The sequence below is a fragment of the Cupressus sempervirens genome, chromosome 9 (assembly GCF_028749045.1).
Source record: "Cupressus sempervirens isolate cs-2001-9-10 chromosome 9, ASM2874904v1, whole genome shotgun sequence".
Classification (NCBI taxonomy): domain Eukaryota; kingdom Viridiplantae; phylum Streptophyta; class Pinopsida; order Cupressales; family Cupressaceae; genus Cupressus; species Cupressus sempervirens.
Genome location: NC_143126.1, coordinates 717485294 through 717503321, shown reverse-complemented (window position 1 = coordinate 717503321; position 18028 = coordinate 717485294). Strand labels below are relative to the sequence as shown.

General features: G+C 33.9%; 1 protein-coding gene across 1 annotated transcript; it reads right to left on the bottom strand.

The window, feature by feature from the left end:
• Positions 1 to 14104: 14104 nt before the first annotated feature.
• On the bottom strand, positions 14105 to 15349 carry LOC149540733 (histone H4). Its single transcript, XM_089801821.1, has 2 exons — positions 14879 to 15349; positions 14105 to 14649 (listed from the first exon to the last, which is right to left on the bottom strand). The coding sequence occupies exon 1, from the start codon at positions 15308 to 15310 to the stop codon at positions 14999 to 15001; it is 312 nt and encodes a 103-aa protein (XP_089657947.1). The 5' UTR covers positions 15311 to 15349; the 3' UTR covers positions 14105 to 14649; positions 14879 to 14998.
• Between the last annotated feature and the right edge of the window lie 2679 nt (positions 15350 to 18028).

The following is an 18028-nucleotide window of genomic DNA, read 5'->3' as shown; positions in this document are numbered from 1 at the left end:
CACTTCAACTTTACTCGGCACCTAATCTTCACTCGGCATCTGAAAACTACTCGACACATGAAGATCACTCGGCACCTGAAGTCTTTCCTAACTCGGCTCATGTTGTGGCTCAACATTCATGGTGTACTCAGCTCCAATATAGAAAGTAGGTAAGTGTATTGGCACTCAAGTGTCAAAAACCATTATGAAGTTAACACCCATTTGGAAGTCTCTCTAACCTTTTTAGTTGTCCTCCACATTTGGCGCAATTACTTTAGCTATGCATTAAATCAGGTAATAAATGTTGCATCGACATATCTATTATCGTATCTATTACCATATCCATTAGGCTCTTTATAAATCTTTCACAAATCTGCCATATTTGTATATTGATTTGTTATGCCAGATATTATGTGGAGTTATTTCATTTTATCCCACCGCCTGCAATGTCCATAAAATGTCTTGTGAACAGTGTAAACATTATCCCTTAAATGCGTAAATAGTTGGATACTTTCTTTGTGAACTATCTCTTTCAATTAGGTAAGTCCATGAATATCGATCATTCTGTTTATCTTGGGCTTTACGGTTTTGAGTCCTATATAATAGGATAAAAATCATTGCCGAGGTTCAGGTTGTCTCATTCTGCAATCAAAATTTGCCCATTTTTATATTCTACATGGTATTCAATTTGTGATTCCGTAAACATTATTTTAGTACTGTATAGCCTGGTAGCGGCCCAAACACTTTGTGTGTTTTGAGTTAATTTCAAATGCATTTTTTGGTTTATACATTTATTTTACCTTCTTCAATGTTCTGGTGTTAAATTTTTAACCACATTCTTGTCCTGCTATATCTGTGATCCTTCTTGACTTTCAAAATTTAATCATAAATGGTTATCTAGTGTCACATTTGTCCACTACTTAAAAATGGGTTATTCATTTGGCCATTGTTTGCCAGTCTGAACTTTTTACATATTCCATGTTTTATACAACATTTTTGTTTTAGTTGTGAATGTTCCATTGTTCTTTCACCAACTGCCACAGAAAATATTATGGATTCTATTGTACATAGTAATGTGATATATGTATGCTGAAGTATTTACATATCAAGTTATCTATAAGCCCTGGAAAGCAAGCAGAGGTACAGATTATTTGTGTAGAATTGCTTGAAATGCCTTCTACAATTTGAGATATTTTCATGGTGATTATTCACTTTAAAGTCTGATTTGAGAAGTAGATTGTAAACAGTGAAATAGGATTCCTGGTTATTTTGGTGTTGATTTGAACTATTATTTGCTAAAAATAAGATCATAATGTTTTCTTCTCCATATACATTCTGATTTGACCTATTTTGGTGAAATATTTTTGGGGCTTTTCTTTTTATACCAATAGCATCTCAAAGCGACATTCTCTTTTTCTCCCATAAATGGCCACATTCATGATGTCACAATGTTCAAAGATATTGCATAAGGCCAGCTAAGCTTGTTCTATTTCTATCACACTATTTGTATCCTTCCATATTGTCTAATTAATTTAACTATGTTATGTTTATATCTTCCAACCTAAGCAATTATTTTTATTAAAATATTAGATGAAATGGTAGTGGTAGAGTCCAATTCGCTTGTACGTTCACAATAACATAGTCTTTTGTGATATCTTGATCAAGGTATCACCTTAGTTTCAGTTATTACATGTTTTTGGTGATTCTAGCGACTGTGTTGTCGAACTTGATATAGGTGTTGGTCTTTCACTTGTTCTTTATCTCTTTCACAGTCCTCAACACATTCATAATCAATCAACTTAGTCATTTTTTAGTTCCATTAGTTATGTGTCTTGCTGGCAATCTTGCAAACCCCTATTTTAATAAGCCTTTATTAAATGCCATTGTTTCTCAGTCTAAAATCATGTTAAAAATAGTAGGTTGACTTCGAGTTTATTAAGTATTATAGTTTTGTATTGATGCATATCTATATTGTGCTTTGCTCTTTCTGACTACTTCTTTGTTTTCTGTCTGTATTCAATGTTGTTGCAAATTTTAGTAGAAAATAGAATCTATCATATGTTACTGAACACAGAAGTGTTAGCCTAGAACTGAAATAGGATATAATGGAGATGCAATCCTATGTGCTGACCCTGAATGGTGGCAGAAAATAGGATATACGAGTTCTGGGTTTTACCTTCTGGGACTTGATTTTCCCTCTCATCATTGTATTGGGCCTTCCTACTACCTTTCAATGAGAAATTGTTGTTAATGAGGCTAATTTCCATGTTGAAGTATCAAAATGTTGTGAATGTCTGTGCTGTTTAATTTCTATGAATGCATTGTAAATGGGATTTGCTAATACTTCTCTTCTGTTTTACTCTATAATGATTTCCCCTCTTCTGTCCTATTATTAAATAATGAGAGGCTAGGTGGGTGAGATTTTGGATGGGTATTTAAGATTGTTAACTGCACTAAGTATATCATGTTCTACGCTTTATACAACTTATTGAACTTTCCCTCAGCACATCCCATGCTGATTCAGTATTACATCATACTCTCGATTAGGATAAGACTACATAATTAACAATTGTATAATAGTTTTAAATATTAATTGTATTCAAGTTTTAAATTTAATTTAATTATGATCAAGCCCAATTATGTAAGTTATGATATTATGTTTTTGTTTTTGATAGATTTTTTTGGTTACTTGAATCTAGAATTGAAAATTTACTCTTTTGCCACATGTTGGACACGTGTTTCTGAAACTAATATTTTATTGATTTTTTTCAATCAGCTATGGAAAATACACTCAATTCTATTATTGTTATTGAGATTAATAGTAGCAATGTGCCCCCCTTGTTACTAAATCAGTCACCACAATTAATCAATCAATCAAACTGGTTTTCTTACAAACAGTATTCCAAATTTTTCAAGTGGAGTTGCTCTTAGTTGCATTAACGTACTTGAACATGCAAAGGCAATGTGCTCAACGATCCGATCTGTGCGAGATATTGATGTGATGCTAATGGAGGCAAGAGTCCTCGTGTTTCACATGATGTGTGACATATTAATTGGATATTGTAAATTCCTACGTGACATGCATGCAGATGATTACTATGCTTTCGATTGTGCTCCTAATACAAAAGTTGCATTTCAGAATTACCTCAATAATGTGTAGTCTATACCATCTATACTTATGGATATAGTAAATTTGATATCACGCAATAGTATACTTGATAGAATGTACATCATTTTGTACTTTTGTGAGGAAGTGGCCACCTAGACATATTGTTGGCCAAGCATAGGTTTCTTATATGATCCTTATTTTGTAGATAACTCTGAACTATGATCATGTGCATACCTTATTGTTTTCTTTGGAAGAATGGGCCACATACAGCTATGTCCAGTTAGACAAGAATGCTGAAATGAAGCATATTTTGTAAACAACTTCGACCTCTATTACTTACATGTATACCAAACTCTTGTACTTGTATATTATTTAATATAGTGGTGTCTAAATTATATATTCTGTGTATTACGCTTTGTGCATGCAAAAGCAATAAATTTAAATACCCAGAATTTGTATGCTTAGTGATATAGCTATTTGAAACATAAATTCACAATCTGCAATATTTGAAATTAAGCTCAATCATATCAAATAAATATCAGAATAGATCTTGAATTTTTGTATTGTGAAATACATTTACACTTTCTTAATATTTTCATAATATCTCAGTTGAAAACGTAGTGAATGTTATTTCGATACATACTTATAGCAATCAATTGCTTTGCTAGTTTACATTGTTGTTTTATTCAATAGTTTGCAATTTTATCCAAATAAAAATTTACAGATTCCTATGTTAGCCATTTCAAGATAATTTAGATTTAAATGTAATCTAATTTTGCAACAATGTATTGCCATCATAGGTTCTCTCTCTATCCAAAGATTCTCCAAATTACCTGCATATAAATGGAAAGACACAAACTCAGCATTTCTCCATGTCTTATATATCACCTCCCAAAGGAATGTAAAGACCCACACTCAGCATTTCAACACCAGAAAATTGAATGAGAAGCAGTCAATGCAGGATATGCACAAAATGGATCTGTTGGAAAAGCTTTAGCAAATTTTAGGCAAATGCAATTAGCAGGTGTAAAGCCCAATTCCAAGACTCTTGAAATTAGTTACTAAACTCAATATTCCAACCATAACAATTCAAGTTAGATCAAATGAATTTTTTGTGTTGGATTACCTTTGATCATCTACGGACTACTTAAACATCACATACTAATAGTAATGTTTGATTGTTAGGCTTTGAGTACTAAATAGTGAAAATTGGCTAATTTTTCAGAACTTGTTTTTTCTTTTACATGTGGTGGATTGGATCATCAAGGTTCCCATCAACCTTAGCATGAAAACGCATGGTTTTTGTAGAGTTTGACAGAGAGAGAAGCTTATTAGGTCAAATCAAATGTTAGGACCATGGAGAGTGATCAAAGATTGAACAGTGTGAAGTGATTTCTTAGGAAAAGGCACTAAATTCAAAATAACCGAATAATATGTGGTGCAAATTCACTCAAGAGGGATTGGAGTCCATGTACATATTTTGGTACATGGACCTATTGTCAAACTTTTAGAATTCTATAGTTATTTTCATTTTGTCAAGTCAATATACTTTCATTTATAGTGAATTTTAATTTGATCTTTTATCTACATATTTTTTAATTATATATTTATATTTGGTAAGTCCAATAGTCTTATAGGGTGTTGACCAACCAATTGTTAAAGGCATTAAGAGATCGACATGTAGGAGTTGATGAAATCCAACTCCACAGTGTGAGAACAGGTGTGATGGGAAGTAAATGGGTCACCAGCTAGAGATCATGTAGCCTCAACTATAGCTTGAGTCCATTTAGGCATCTGGGGAAGATCATGTGGCAGAGGTAAATGGGGATCACCATGATCATCATCCTCATCATCCATGGAACAATCTGCAAATGAAGAGGGAGGAGTGGGAGCAGTAGGAGGCGCTAGAGGTGAGGAATGAACTGCAAGAGGGCTCTCATCAAACTGGACATCCCGTCGAAACAGGACCTCTTTGGAATCAGGATCAAATAACCTATAAGCCTTTACATCCTCATAGTAGCCAACAAAAATTAGTGGTCGTCTCTTTCATTCCATTGCTTTCCTTTGAGCATCAGGTACAAATGCATATGTTGTACTCCCAAAAACTATGAATGACGATACAATGAGAGAGCCCAAATATAAAGGCCTCATGGAAGCTTATAGAACAAGCTAGAAAGTGGTAGAAGATAAGGTTGACAACCAAGCACACTTCCACAAAAAGGTGGAATATGCTAGAAGGGAACAAACTCCCGTGTTGTCAACAACTCATCACTACAACTATTAACTACTAAATATTAAATAAATGCATTAACCTAAGTAAGCTTAAGTAAATAGAATAATTAATTAATTATTTACTCTAACACGACACCCTTTATTTTTGCGATATTACTTTTATCAAAACTAATAAACAATTTTTATAATTTGGAGTCAATTGAATGGAAAGAGATATGTAAATAAATACAAGAAATATATATCTATTATTAATTAAATTAAAATCACATTTACAAGGTCAACTATAATATAATCGCATTGTTCTTTTCATGATTTAAGCCATCAACACCCTTTATTTTCGTGATATTACTTTTATCAAAACCAATAAACAATTTTTATAATTTGATGTCAATTGAATGGAAAGTCATATGTAAAAAATAAGTGCTACATAGAAGAAATATATATATCTATTATTAATTAAATTTCTATGAATAAGATTACCATTGATAAGGTCAACCATTATAGAATCACATTGGTCATTCCCATGAATTAAGCCATCAATACTATTCATTTTGATGATATGAATTTTATCGTAACCCTCTTTTGGTTCCACATTGTGTTCCATTCTATAAATATCATTATTCACATCATCTTGATCTTGAGCTCTCTCTATGGGTATTGTTATTCGACAAAAGTATCTCTCTCGAATAGTAGATGTTATACCTTTCAATTGATCGTATGCCTTGGCTAATTAACCTCACATGTTTTGTTGCATGCTCAAGTGCCTTCCAACTAAAACAATTATTGTTGAATCCTCAACAAACCAAAAGACTTACAATCAGGTATTTATCACTCAATATTGTTGTTTTTAGGTTGTCTGAATTTATAATATCATTGCTCCATGAGGAGGAATTTTTACATTCATAATGAGATATACACATATATATCCGGTGTGCATTTGTGAACACAATAATGAATATAGTATCAACTGTAATAATGATTTTGTGTGAAACAAAGTAATATTATACATGTATATTTGATTCATGTGATGTCTCATTTATAGATCCAATTTTTCTCCTACGACTAAAAATGGCTCCCTTGACTGAATCTGCAATTACAATGCTTAATGATGGGAACGTACAAGTACGACCACACCTCCAAGTTGTAGACATTTTTGAGTTGGGGTCGAATCGTAAGGCAACACCTCGATACATAATGGACCTCTCTGACGGAGTTTCCAAACAAAAAGCAACAATTCCAAAGAAATATAATGATTATGTGGGCTCAGGAGAAATCGTAAAGGGATCTATAGTGTTACTCAAAGGTATAGTTACCCTACAATTTGCAAGTTTAGGTAAGCTCTTCTATAAATTTATCCAATACAGTTTATTTCTAAAAACATAAACATGTTTGAATCCACCCTTATGTGATATGTTACAATATATAATACTTTGACTCAATATTATCTTTTGCAGGTGGATTGTTGTATCTGAACTAGACATCACTTGCTTGCATCATGACATTATTGGTGAACCTGTCTATGTATGCAAGGAACAAGGCCTAGACTTGGGTTCTCCATCAACATGTGTGCTTAAAATAAATGATGTCTTACAACTACCTTTCGAAAGAGTGATGCCTAGGATATCATCGTCTTTGAAGAATAAAGAAATCAACCCTATTGTCACTCCAATTAGAAACTTGAATCCATATCAAACAAGGTGGCTTATAAGGGGGCGTGTTACAATGAAAAAAGAAAATCACCACTTTAAGACCCAACATGGAGATGGAAAAGTCTTCTCTTTTGACATTATAGATTGTGAGAAAACTGAAGTACGTATCACATGCTTCAACAAAATTGTAGATCTTCATTACACAAATATCCAAGTAGGATCTATATATACAATAGAGGGTGGTATTGTGAAGACAGTGAATAAGCTCTACAAAAAACTAAATAGCCAACTTGAAATATGTTTGGAAGACAACTCTACGGTTTCACTCTTAGATGATGACCTATCAATTCCAAAACATTAGTTTTCCTTCATCCCCCTTGATTAGATTATCCATGTGGCCAATGATTGCCTTGTTGATGTTATTGGCATAGTTATTTGTGTGGACCCATGTACCACAATAAGGAGGTTTGATGAGACAGAAGTTCTCAGAAGTATCCAATTAATAGATTTGTCTTCATCTACCATAAATGTAATTTTATGGGGACCAACCACTCAAAAAGAGGGTTCACAACTTCAAGAAATGTACCATTTACACCAAGTTGTTGTTCTTGCAATTAAAACTATAAAATCCATTGAATACAATGGAAAGGTCATAAGCACTTTGGGTAATACTCAACTCTTCATCAATCCAGACATAGAGGAGGCAACAAAATTGAGGATATGGTTTGATCATAATGGGAAGGATATTTTATCATCATCAACACACATGGTAGATGTGCCCATACAAATTCCAAGGAAAACAATTGTGGAAATTGAGGAACAAACAATGAATGGCTCCCGAACTTTTCAGTACATTGCAAAGGCAACAATTCAATTCATAAAAATGAATTCAATTTAGTATCCATCTTGTCCCCATCAATTGAATGGTAAACAATGTAAGAAAAAGGTTATTAAAAGTGTTGATGAAACGTGGACTTGTGCAAAGTGCAAAAGGAAATTTGCAGATTGTATTTATAGGTACATACTTCAAATGAAGCTAGTAGATCATACAGGCACACTCTAGGCAGTTGCTTTTGATGAACCTGCCACCTACCTTTTGAGTATGTCAACACAAGATTTATATATGCTCCAATTCAATCAAGAAGCAAAGATTGATGTAGATACAGTAATCAAACAAGGTTGTTTCAAACAATATCTCTTCAGTATCTTAGTTCTATATGACTCAAGTGTTGGTCAGGGTCGTTTGAAGTCGACAATCATGAAAGTGGACGCTCTCAATCTTGAAGAAGAAAATGCTTCCTTGATTAGTAAAATCGATGATATGAAAGACAAGGGTGCTTAAATATACCTCTCATGCTTCTACTCTAATAATACAAGTACATAATTGTACTACCAACATTGATGCTATGTATGAACATATTAAAATTACAATATGTTTGGTAAATATCAATGTTTGTTATTGTATTTATTACCACCAACATTGATGCTACATACTAACATATGAAAATGCCATGTATTTGGAAAATTTAATTGTTTATAATTGTATTTATTACTACCAACATTTATGTTACATACTAACATATGAAAATACCATTTATTTGGCAAATTTAATTGTTTATAATTCTATTTAGTTAAGTTCTATCTTTAAAGAATGAAACTATTGGTTGTTGATTTTTAATTTTTATGATTGTTTTACTTCAATCGAAATATGATCTTTTTTAATTGTATTTGTTACTACCAACATTATTGCTAAATACTATCATATGAAAATACCATATATTTGAAAAAATTAATTGCTTATAATTGTAATTAGTAAAGTTATATCTTTAGAGAATAAAACTATTGGTTGTTGCTTTTTAATTTTTTTGATTGTATTTACTTCAGTCCAAATATGATTTTTACCAACAACTTTATCATTTATGATATACTCTTTTTTGAATTAAAATATTGTATTTGAATCTAGAATTGGTGTTTCTACTACCTTGCGTTGAATTATCAACTAGGTTATTACTTGTTTTTGTTTCACATTGATATTATTGGCATCTTATTTCACATTTTATTACAAATATACTATTGACCGTGAAATATGATGATCTCTTTGCAGATAATGAGCTCCTCCCCTCAAACTTGTGACACAGAGCTCTCAAAAATTGGAAATAAACAAAACCAACGTTGAAAAAGAGATCGTGATTATTATGCTCAGCACAAAGAATAAATTAGTATTCGTCGTCATATGCAACGCAAACGAAAAAAAAAATGTGGCACTGATATTGGGATACCCCAAATGGATACAGACTTTGTAGTAGTCTCTAAGAAGTTACATTGGAACATGCAAAGTATGCAATGAATGTTACCCTGGCATGCACACCTCTTCAACAAATTGTGTCCTAGTGTGCACTAAATGTGTCCATGAAAAAGGGCGGCATCGATTTGCAACATCTAATAATATGGACCCAGGAAAACAACCAGATGTGTTAAAAAATCTAACCCAAGTTGAAGAAATGCTCATAGCACGAGTAAATCCAATAGTTCAAGTAACTCATGCTTGTGGTGGACAATATAAATATTATGGTCATACAATTAGCTTTCCATAAGACATTAAATCAATAGTGAAATACCTCCCACACAGAATTTTAGAATTGGACGTTTTAATAGTTCAACGACTCCACACCCATGGAACTTACTATGATTGCTATGTAAATAGGGGTCGTGTTTGGGTTGCATTACAATATAAGCTAAAATATGACCCATACTATAAGGATGTTCTAATAGACGATGAATCTCTACAACAACTCCCAGATAGAAGTATAGACATTTCAAGCATGCTTCATACTATTGATGTAGACAATGAAAATGAGCTCTCAACTAAATTTGAAGGTCCATATGGTGAGGATGAAAATGAAAATGACATATCATACTCATCATCATTTATGGCTAACTTACCAAATAGACAACGTGAAATAGATATCATCAAAGAAACGATGCAAATTTCCAATGCCAAGGATATTATTATTCATTGGCCTGAGCTTGATCCTTCTCCAATAAATGAATACAACATTGAAGGACTTTTGGATATGGCTTTTCCCACACTCTTCCCAAGCAGTATTAGATGCATGAATATGTATTGCACTTAATGAGATACCATGATAGTAGATTTGGGAGCCATCCAAGGTTCTGCTATTTTGTACTAAATCTAATGATGCAACATCAAACTCGAGTACTTTCTTCTATTTTTGTCAAGAAAAATTTAGAGGACTTCATCCCAATCACCATTGAAAACCTTCGCCTGCACATACAACAAATACCTGACACTCAATTGGCTGACGAATTGATGCACTTTGGATCTTCCTTGACAGGAACTCATGCATATTGGAATAAACATCATGGTGAACTTTCAAATATGATCAACCAGTTAGGAACCCCTACTCTTTTCTTCACCTTTAGTGTTGTAGATACTAAGTGGCTTGAATTACAATAACTATTTCCAAATGGCCTTCCATCAGTCCTACGAACAAATAAAGAACGCACAGACAACATTATCAAAAACCCACACACCACATCTTTATTCTTACATGAAAGGTTCACAATATTCCGTGAAGAAGTATTAGATTAAATTCTTTCGTGTGTCAAATTACTGGTATAGATATGAATGGCAACATCGAGGATCAAGACATATACATAGGTTCATTTGGATTCCAAGTGCACCTAACATGGATGGACTCGATTGGCATAATCATGATGAGGTAGAACAAGCGAGGACATTCTTTGACAAATATGTCAAAGCATGGAATCCCCGCACACAATCTTGTAGAAACAACACCCAACATCAATATTTGCAAGAAGATCCTTGTTTGTTGGATACAACTACTATCCTCTCTAGAGATATGTGTACAAACTAGGAGGAATTGATCAACCGCGTCCAACGACACACACTTATGCAAATGAGGTAGTATTCTAGAGTGTTGCTACAAAGCCCCATGGTTAGAAAGTGTTAGTTCATCTTTGGCTTGTGATGAGTCTGAGAAAAAAACGTATATGCCAACACGAAATGATGACAAGATGAATATACACAGCCCAACTATGATTTTGATATGGAGAGTCAATATGGATTGCCAAGCAATTGTATCAAAGATGCTTGTACTCAAATATATAGCAAAATATACATCAAAGGCAGAAAGAAATTCAAAGAGTTGTACTGATATGCTAACACGCATACGCAAACAACAAGTGGGTGAAGACCACGCACTATCAGCATATCGTAGATTTATGTCTGAGATTATTGCAAATTGTGATAATGGTGCATAAGAGACATGTCATATGCTCTTTTATAACACTAAATGTTGGACATAAAGTTTTCCATCGGATTAACAAAAATCTTGGTGATAATACATTACTAGTGAGTTATTTGCACTCCTACATACAACGGCCCGCCGAGTTGGAACTAATGTCATTAATTGACAATACCAGAGCATTCTCATTTTTGGCTGCTTGCAAAGGGTGCAAGTGGAAAGTTAGACAACAAAAGGCAATTGTCGGTGTTTTTCCTTGTTTCTATTGTATCCTTGATGAGGAGTCTGAAAATTTTGAGACGTTTTGTTCGAGTGAGCTACTCTTGTACAAGCATTATCATAACATCTCTATAGATATTGGTCTCACTAAAGATGACACTGTTTCAAATTGAAAACAAATGAAATTAAATAACTACCATGTCTATCATGTAAACTACTTGATAGCTACAAAGGTTGATCGTGAACAAAATTTAGATGATACAATTGAGGTGGATCCAAGAAGTACAAGTGAAATGAATGAATGGAATTTTCTATCACATATGGGAGCAATTGGTGGTGAGAACTTGAACACCCTTGAAATGCTCGATCAACATGACTTTGATACAATAAACAATTGGGATGAATGTTCTATACCTTCCAATTTGCACAACACTACAGAGCATTTCATAAGTACAAACATGACATCCCAAAGAGATGATCACTCCATCTTACAAGAACATGCTCCACTATATCCATTATCTCCCAAACAAAAACAAGCACTTGCCACTATTAAAGAGCATTACAATGAAATTTCCTCCAACCAAACCCTTTACATGATCATACAAAGAACATCAAGCATAGGGAAATCATACTTGAGACACTGCATCAAACGTGCACTTTGGGTTTTGGCATCTCAAAATAATAATCCACTCCTTATGGTTGCTCCTATAGGAATTGCAACATTCAACATACATGCTGAACGATACATACTACCCTTAGAATACCAATAAAAGAAATGTACCCACTACATGGACAATCACTACTAGTCTTTCAAGAAGAGATGAGACCTGTGAAATACCTCTTTATTGATGAATTTAGCTTCATTGGGCCAAAACTTCTTCTGAAAATAGATAGTAGATTGCGTGAGGCTTTCTACCATCAACAAAAAAAGTGCTTTGGCAATGCTTCTATAATTCTTGTAGGTGACTTACCACAACTACCCCCTATCATGGATAAATCTATTTATGCTTCACACTCAAATGTGAAATACCTTTGGGATAAATTTACAAAGGTTATCACATTGACAAATATATTTCACCAACAAGGTGACAATTAGACTCATATAGACTTTCATCACATGTTGTACAATTTGCAAAATGTAGAATCCACTAAACAAGATTGGGAACTACTTATGCAACGTACAAACAAAAAATTATCTTCTTTCAAAAAAAGTATGTTTGATCAATCAATGCACCTTTACTCTACAAACAATTCAATCAAGCTACACAATTGAAAAATGTTTAAATTACTCAATCTTCCTATTGCACTTACTATTGCAAAAAAAAACACACACACAACCAAACATTGTTAGTGATGTTGATCACCTTCTAAAAGAAATATTGCTATGTAAAGGCCAACGAACACTATTAATGACAAACCTTTGAATTCAAATGGGCCTTGTAAATAAATCACTTGGGGAGGTTGTGGATATTGTGTACACACCTAGTTGTAAACCCCCAAAACTACCTCTATGTGGTTGTACAATTTGATAATTATAATGGCCCACCTTAGGACCAAGTCAACCCAAAAAGTTTACCTATAGCACCTATTACCTTGGGAAGTTATAGACAAATACCACTATCCATATCATGGGCACTCACCATACATAAATCCTAGGGGTTAATGTTTCAAAAAACAACAATTGATATTGATACAACAAAACACCAAGGTTTGACAAAGCTATATAACAAGGTTGCACAAATTTTAGATACAATTTTGATTTGTTTTTCAACACCTATTTCCTCAAATCATCCCCTTGTGAAGGAATAAGGAAGATGGATCAAAACATTGCAAAGAAACCCAACCCAAAGCCACAATCATCCTCAAAGGGAAACTCAGCCCAAAAACTCACTCAACAAGAAACCACAAAAAATCATTTTGATTTCAAATTCCACCTTTTTGTTGGAAGACACTTCATCCAATTTTGGCCTAAAAATAGAAAACAAAAGTAAAAACCAAATAATAAATTTAAGCAACCAAACAAGTCCTAAAGGAGACCACTTATCATGGAGGGCATCAAAATGCCAAAAGTGCTCCAACTAACACATCAAATATATTATGACCCAAATCTAGAATAGTATGCTAATGTTCCCATCTATTCACATCACTCACACATATCAGGAGGGAAATAAATTGGCCCACAAGCTCATAAACCATGGCTGTTATGGTAAAAATATACACTTTGTGAAGGGTCAATGCCGCCACATATTTGACTTCCTAAATATCATACAACTCATTGATAAAGATCGCACAAGATTTTCATATCAACTCTAATCTCCAATTAAATATACCCTCAAGGCAATCATTCTTCTTGTACCCTAAACCTCTCTTTTTTTTTCTCTATTACAAACTTCCATGCCTTTGTTATAAATCTTTATTTTAATATACATTTCACATAGGCCCCAAGCCTTTTGGTCAAAAATAAAACAAAAAAACCCTATGGACAAGTGTCACAAAATTATATTTTAAAGCGAAAACTTGCAAAATCCACCTAAAAATATATCATTTAGGCAAAGCATCATTGCAACTGCAATCTGCAATAAACTTATTAAAAATTAAATTAAATTAAAAACAATGTGGCACTAGTGTCGCAAAATAAAAACAATTATATTTCAAAACTAAAACTTGCACAATCCAATTCCTCAAAATTTATCACTTAGGCAAGCATTACTGCAACTGATCATCGCAAACAACGAAGGCAACAAAAGCATTGCGTTTAGAAACACTAATTGTGCACGACGAAATAGCCGGTTTCATCGTACTCGTCCTTGATAAACCACATGAACCAGACGAACGAAAATGTAGATATTATAATGCGTGCCAATCGGGATCATTCGTGGAAGGGGCCAAAACCATGAGAAGGGCGCGTCCGCTAGAATGAATATAAAACAATAGTATTCGTCACAGAACAAACCTTCAAAAGCAGAGTACATGCTCTTCTCTGGAGAAACAACCGCCTTAATTTTTATTTCGCTGGAACCCAGACAAGTCATCATCCCACTCATTCGATCAGGAAGGTTAGGAAATATGTTTGATCCACTACTCTGCACAAAGCTTCAATACGGATCCTAACTGTAGGTTGTCTCATGGATCCCAGCAACTTCCAACACGATTAAAGAATAGCAAAAACATACTGTAAATCATGACTATCACCGTTTCAGTACATATCCATTAAATTTAATTAGCAGTAACAGCATTACATCCTCTCGTGGTCCCTCCAAATCATTTCTACTTTCCCTCAAAAAAAATCAATAAAATTGGAAAAAACATGAACTAGACTTAACTTTTGCCTCACCAGCAGAGTTAAACGCACTATAACTACCGGTCGAAAAGAACAAGTCAGAGCAGAATATTAAACTTACCACTGCTTCCAACCCAAAATCTAAGGAATTTCACAAACATTTCCACGACAATGGTGGTGTTTAAAAACACCAGAAAAGTATTGCCGAGATGAGAAGATCTTCCTCCAGCAACAAAAATACTTAACCTCCGAAGCCGTAGAGAGTCCTGCCCTGCCTCTTGAGAGCATAGACCACATCCATGGCGGTCACCGTCTTACGCCTCGCATGTTCAGTGTAAGTGACAGCATCTCTGATGACATTTTCCAAGAAGATTTTGAGAACACCCCTGGTTTCTTCATAGATCAAGCCGCTGATACGCTTAACACCTCCTCTCCTGGCAAGACGCCTGATTGCAGGCTTGGTGATGCCCTGGATGTTATCACGGAGAACTTTCCTGTGCCTCTTGGCGCCTCCCTTTCCCAACCCCTTGCCGCCCTTTCCACGACCAGACATTTTGAACTTGAAGTGGAAGAACCTGAACCAACTCGATCGCAATTGCGTAATGCAATATCTTCTACAGCCGCGCCTGTATTCTTATAGCAAGAGAGTACAGTGCGCGGTCATCATTGGCCGTCGGATGCACCGTTCACCCCTTGCGATCCGTGGCAAACGAAGATGCCAATTTTGAGCCGTTGGATTTGGATATCTCGCAATAGATTGGTTGCAAGGAGCGTGACGGATCCGAGCAAAGTGGCAACGGTTTTCCCTCCGTCCGACTCATTTCAAATTTGACATTCATTCATTTATTTTTTAAATTGAAGAAAGAAGAGCCCCGTAGTAAGGACGTCCTTTTATTATTATTCAATATTGTATTTTCTTTTCGTGGTGTGAATACTATTAGGGAAACGAGCTAGTTGCTCTTACCTTTCCCTCTTAATTATAGTTGATGAAAAGGCTTAAGTTGATCATTTCTTTTTACTTGGTTGTTCATCAGTCCATTTGTGTGAAAAGTACTATTTTATGAGCACGTAACTATTGGGGGTCTTAGTGGCAAGTTTTGAGTAAACAATTTAAAATGACACTTTTATACCACATTCCACTCTACAAGTTCTACAAAGAGCTCCGTAAATGTGGGAAGGCCAAAAGATTAGCTTTAAGCTCTTCATTCACTCACTCACGGAGGTTCACCAAAAAATTGGCAAATTTCAACATATGGATTAGGAATTCTTAAATATGATTGATGCAAAAAAAAATTTACATACACCGATTATATTTAACAATTCTATAATATTATTGTTATCTCTTAAAGTCTAAAAATTTTATCATCTTTAATAAATTTAAAAGTATTATTTATTTGTATTTCTATTGGCTCACACTAAAAAAGGTGGGGGGGATTAATATTTGAAAACATTAAAAGCAAAATTTTAAAAATCTTGTGGTTGTCATCATACAAAATTACTTAGTTTTTCTCGTGTTTCAAGAAAGCTTTCTTCCATAAACCTCTCTCAACTCAAATATTTTTATTTTTATTATGATAACATTTTATATTTTGTTGGACACCTAAGTTAGTAGAGTTTGAATCTAATAGATATGAGAAGATTTCTAAGGTAGAGACGCATTAAGGGTTTGGAAGCGGAGAATACAGAGATCGAGGAGCAATAAGCAATATTTGGGAGTTTTATTTTGTATCCATCTCATTTTTTAGATTGTCAATTTTCTTTTCTTTTTTTGTTCTCTATTGATGTAGAATGGTCATCATTTAGAAAATTTTATGCTCTAACTGATTTTGCTCTACCAAGTTTTGGGTTCGATTCCAAGCATCCTGGCAAACCCAAATAAGCTAGGATTTTTTGCCAAACCCAAATTAAGTCTCCATTTTTTTTGCCCCATTTGATTTTTTGAATATGGCTCAAGGCGACTTCAGGGTTGAGATCCTTCAAACCCTAATTTATTATAGAGATATGGGTCCTCTTCTTTTATGTATGATTGATTATATGTTTTATGGATCTTGCTTTTACTTCATTGGCTGATTTTTTGTTTTTGTAACAATAAATAAGTCACTTCTATTTTGGATTTCTTGGAATCAAAAGTGATACAAAGGGATTCTATTGTGAGAGTTTGAATGTTGTGAAATGTGAAATAGGAAAATGATTTGAAAAGCAAAGCAAGCAAGGTTTTTTAATTATATAATCACAAAAATGCCAGAGACAACTCCTAAACACAAATATTATTTTCCCAACAATTCCTCTGTTGTGCTTTCAATACCTTGTGCACATCTTTTTTCCCATATTCCATGTCACGTGTTCTTTGCGTGATTTGCATGTTGATTATAATGCTTTGTGTGCTTTTTTCTAAGCTTAAATCAATATAAAATTAGAACCTAACATAGGATTTCAAGAAAATATCTATTAACCGATCTAAATCCTCAATTCAAATATCATTCAGACTATAAATTTGCAACAACACTCTAGTACAATCCGGGTGTGTGCAAATTAATACCTTTGATATCATCTACATAGTTTTAGCATAATTGTTTAGTAGTTCTTTACATAAAACTATGAACCAGGTTGTATGAAACTAATTATGGAGTGAATTGTAGCACATGGAACATGCATTATTTTCAATGGCCTTATATCAAACCATACCATGATGCATAACTACAATGGATTGCTTCAACTTGCTCAAACCATTACCACACTCTTCCCCCATAAAGCTCTAGTTATTTTGATAAAATTTATATTTTTACCAAAAATTTACATATGGGTTGGGGTAAAGGCACAGACATAGGCATCATGTAGAAGTTGTCAAAACCAACTTCACAGAGCTCAAGAATCACCTGTATGCAAAATAACTTGTCACAAGGAAGAACGGATCAAAAGGCAAGAAGATGACTCTAAAAATATGAAAGATGTATTTCTCAGAGAATGAAATTGGATTCAGAATACAAATGATCAATCCTTATAAAGGGAGATCATGCAACCATAAAGGGAAGACATTTAATAATTAAAATAATTATTAAATGTGAACAACACATAAAGTGAAATCTTAAGAAGTCATAAAAGGTAACTTAATGAAATAATTAAGCTAAAACCTTTTACTCTAACACCCCCCTTAAGATGAGCATCAATGTAGCTACAAATAATGCATGGAAAATAAAGGGTGTTGGCATAACTGTCTCAAAACTCAAAGACTTACTAGTAGAACGATTGGTGCATTCGGTTATGACTATGT

Coding starts and splice junctions, on each gene's coding strand:
- LOC149540733 (XM_089801821.1), bottom strand. CDS start 15,310: ATGTCTGGTCGTGGAAAGGGCGGCAAGGGGTTGGGAAAGGGAGGCGCC.